We start from the raw sequence: 3,362 nt of genomic DNA on the forward strand, positions 1-3,362 counted from the left end.
TGGAAACGTCCGACGTTTCGCCAAAACCGACAGTCGGCGCCACCCAAGTATGTATACGTAGGTGGCTATGGAGGAGTATGCTGCCTTCGGATAGCACCCACACGTCATTGGGGATCGTACGTGCCATGCGCTGGGATACAGCGTCGCCAACACTGTCGCTTGACGTGGCTACTCGAGGAGCAAGCAACATGATTCCATTGCACAGTCGTTGTCCCAGTCTCGCCCGACATCCAGCCACCGGTACGTAGGCGGCACGAGGCATCTCGACGCGTCATTGTCGGCTTAAATGTGCCTCGACAAGACGTAGTATGGTACTGCAACACTGGCAGGGATTGAAACGAGAACAATACTGTCCTTTTTTTCACGGTTCCAAGGCCAACGGCGCACCCACACGGCTGCGGCGTCGCATGGTCCCTTGGATGCTGTGTAATCCTGCGGCAGGTGCGACTTCAAGAGGACACGCGTGTTGCTGCGGTCGAGCAGACGTCGTGGGCTCACCACACACAGCGCTCACTTTGCATTTCGCTCTCCAGCACCAAGCATGAAGTTGTGTACGCTTGCTGGTCTATTCCTCGCCTTTGTGTGCGGCGTCGCGGCCTCGACCCAAGACGTCGGTACCAACCTCCAGAACGGCATCCAAGTCGCCGACAACCTCATCGCGGACGTCAAGGGCCTCGTCGCCGACGTCCAGCTGCTCAAGTCGTCCAACTCGACCAGCAAGGTCCAGCAAGTGCTCGCGATCAAGGACCGTCTTCAGACCGCGGTTGCCCACGGCCTTGAGAGCGTCGCGGACGGGAAGAAGATCATTGCGGACGTCCAGGCGCTGCTCAAGGACGGCGGCAAGCCCGAAGATGCCGATGGTATTGTCGCAGCCGTCAACTCGCTGACGTCGCGCTGGCTGCCGGCGTCGCCGGTTGCGCCGAACGCGACGAGCGCGATCCACGGCGATGCGCAGACGATTGCACAGATTGTCATTGACACCAAGAACGATGTGACCAACTTGGCCAACGACCTGCACTTGCTGTCGCAAGGCCCGGTCAACATGACGGTCCTCCTCAGCATTAAGGACCACGTTCAGGACGCGGTCAAGCACGGACTCAAGAATGTCAACGGCAGCAAGGAGGTCGTCCAGCACATCCAGGCCATCATTCAGAACAAGGGCATCGCGCTTAATGATAGCGTGAGCGTGGTCAACGACATCCAGTCGGCGCTCCAGCAGGTGCTCGGGTCGCTCGACCCGGCGCCGCGCGTCTGCTTGCGCGAAGGTGTCGGCCGTGGCGTTGGTTCGTTCGTCTTCAACCAGTGCAAAGAAGGCGAGGAGGCCTACGGTGCGCTCTGCTACCCGAAATGCAAGGAAGGCTATGAAAAGGTCGGCTGCTGCATCTGCCGCAAGAAGGGCTGCAGCGGCGCGGAAGGCGTCACCGACATTGGTATGTCGTGCACCAAGCCCAAGGCGTACGGTCGCGGCTCGGGCTACGCGCTCTGGAATGAAGACAAATGTTCGGCCGAGAACCCGCAGGGCTGCGAGAAGAACGGCCTCATGTGGTACCCCAAGTGTGAGAAGGGCTATCATGCGTTTGGCTGCTGCATCTGCACCCCCGACTGCCCCGCCGGTACGCATGACGACGGTGCGTTCTGTCGCAAGGACCACTATGGTCGCGGTGCTGGTGTCTCGCGTCTTGGATGCGAAGCGGGTCAAGAAAAGAGCGGTTTGATGTGCTACCCGCCGTGCGCTGACAAGTACAAGGGCAAGGGCCCCATGTGCTGGCCCAAGTGCGGTGGCGCGACGCCGTTTGGCTGTGGTCTCTTTTGCACGTCGTCGGCGGCCACGTGCGCGTCGAGCGCTGTCGACATCATTGGCGGCATTGCCAAGATCGCACTCAGCGCCGTCAACAAGGACTCGCAGGGCGCGATCTCGAACGGCGTCCAGACAGGCTCCAAGATCGTCGTCATGGAGCACTGCAAGCTTGACCAGATGCAGTAACTGACTGCAAAAATGTGCAAATCGAGCGGTTTTGAAGTAAAAGTATGCCGCGTATGCGTACTGCAATGTAGTGCCACTTATGACACCAGGTACATAGTAACATAATCGGACACTATTTCGTACTTGATGAACACCTATGACTTGGCAAGCTCAAGTGGCTCGCGAAAGATCGCTACTCGCACATCAAGACGACGCTCGTCGCCCAAGGTTACACGCACGTAGACAGCTTCCAAGCTCTTGGTCTCACGGTCGCCGAACTCGAAGAACATCTACCAAGACTCTTTCCAGCGTTGCAGCCAACCCGCCGTTGGATCCGGCTGCTCGCGACCGCTCTCGTTCGATGCTTCCAGCTCATCCCGCTTGCCGATCATATGACGTGCGCCCAACCAGTGCCCCGCCATGGCTCATCAAGTTCGGACCCCGTGTCGTCCTCGCGGCGACTATGGACGTCCAACTGACCGGTTCCGTCAGCGACCGCAATTTGACTGGCGTGTGCTCCCAGTGCAACACCTTGGCGTCCCAGAGACCTTCTACGAGCACCCGGGCCCTCATTTGTACCTCTATGACATCCAGCTCACGTCCTTCCACGCTATGGTGACTTAGTGTACCGGGTAGCGCTGAAAGCCGTGGCCGTCCGAGCCAGCTTGCACTTTCTCGGCCACGAAGCTCGACACTGCCTTCTCTGCGATGCGCAAGCCCGTGAAACGTACGATCATCATCTTGTGCGCTGCCCATACGTCCGAGCGATCTGGTGCGCCTTTGCACCGAGGCGGGGCATTTTGCAAAATGTAACTCCCGTCGTCGGTCGCTGGCTTTCTCTACGACGATGTCGCCGCGCCGTACTCGGTCCACAAGTCGCCCGCTCGTGCCCTCTGGCCGATCTTACGTGCTTGCGTCTGGTATAGTCTTTGGCTCGAACGCAACAACCGTGTCTTCCGCTCGACGCGGACGCAACTTCCCGCTGCCGCGCTCGCGATCCGGGCAGCTACTATCGCAAGACTGCATGTCCGGCACTTGGCTCGTCGCGCTGTGGTGCCATCTCTTGACGCGTCGCTGGCCGCTCTCCGCGATGACCCTTGGTGTGCACGCTACCTGGTCCCTCGCACAATCTCGAATCACGACCACGAACGCTCCTCGCTGACGCACCGGCCAAGCCTCACGAGCGCATAAGGAAGTCCACCATATCTTTATACTTGCATGTAACATAACTCAGTTCAACTACAACAATAAGTCTGCGATCGCGTTGTGGTAAACGTTCAGAATCTCTCATCGATGCACTTAATACGCGGGGTAAGGCGCGTCCGTGTACGCGGGGTACGGCGCGTCCGTGTACGCGGGGTACGGCGCGTCCGTGTACGCGGGGTAAGGCGCGTCTGTG

The 3,362-nt window shown here is 59.2% G+C and overlaps 1 protein-coding gene across 1 annotated transcript; it reads left to right on the top strand.

The window, feature by feature from the left end:
* Positions 1–541: 541 nt before the first annotated feature.
* Positions 542–1,984, top strand: SPRG_12768 (hypothetical protein; the record flags this gene model as incomplete). The annotated part of the gene is made up of 1 exon (XM_012351552.1): positions 542–1,984. The coding sequence occupies one exon, from the start codon at positions 542–544 to the stop codon at positions 1,982–1,984; it is 1,443 nt and encodes a 480-aa protein (XP_012206942.1).
* Between the last annotated feature and the right edge of the window lie 1,378 nt (positions 1,985–3,362).

The sequence above is a fragment of the Saprolegnia parasitica genome, assembly GCF_000151545.1.
Source record: "Saprolegnia parasitica CBS 223.65 unplaced genomic scaffold supercont2.82, whole genome shotgun sequence".
NCBI classification, from domain to species: Eukaryota; Oomycota; class Saprolegniomycetes; order Saprolegniales; family Saprolegniaceae; genus Saprolegnia; species Saprolegnia parasitica.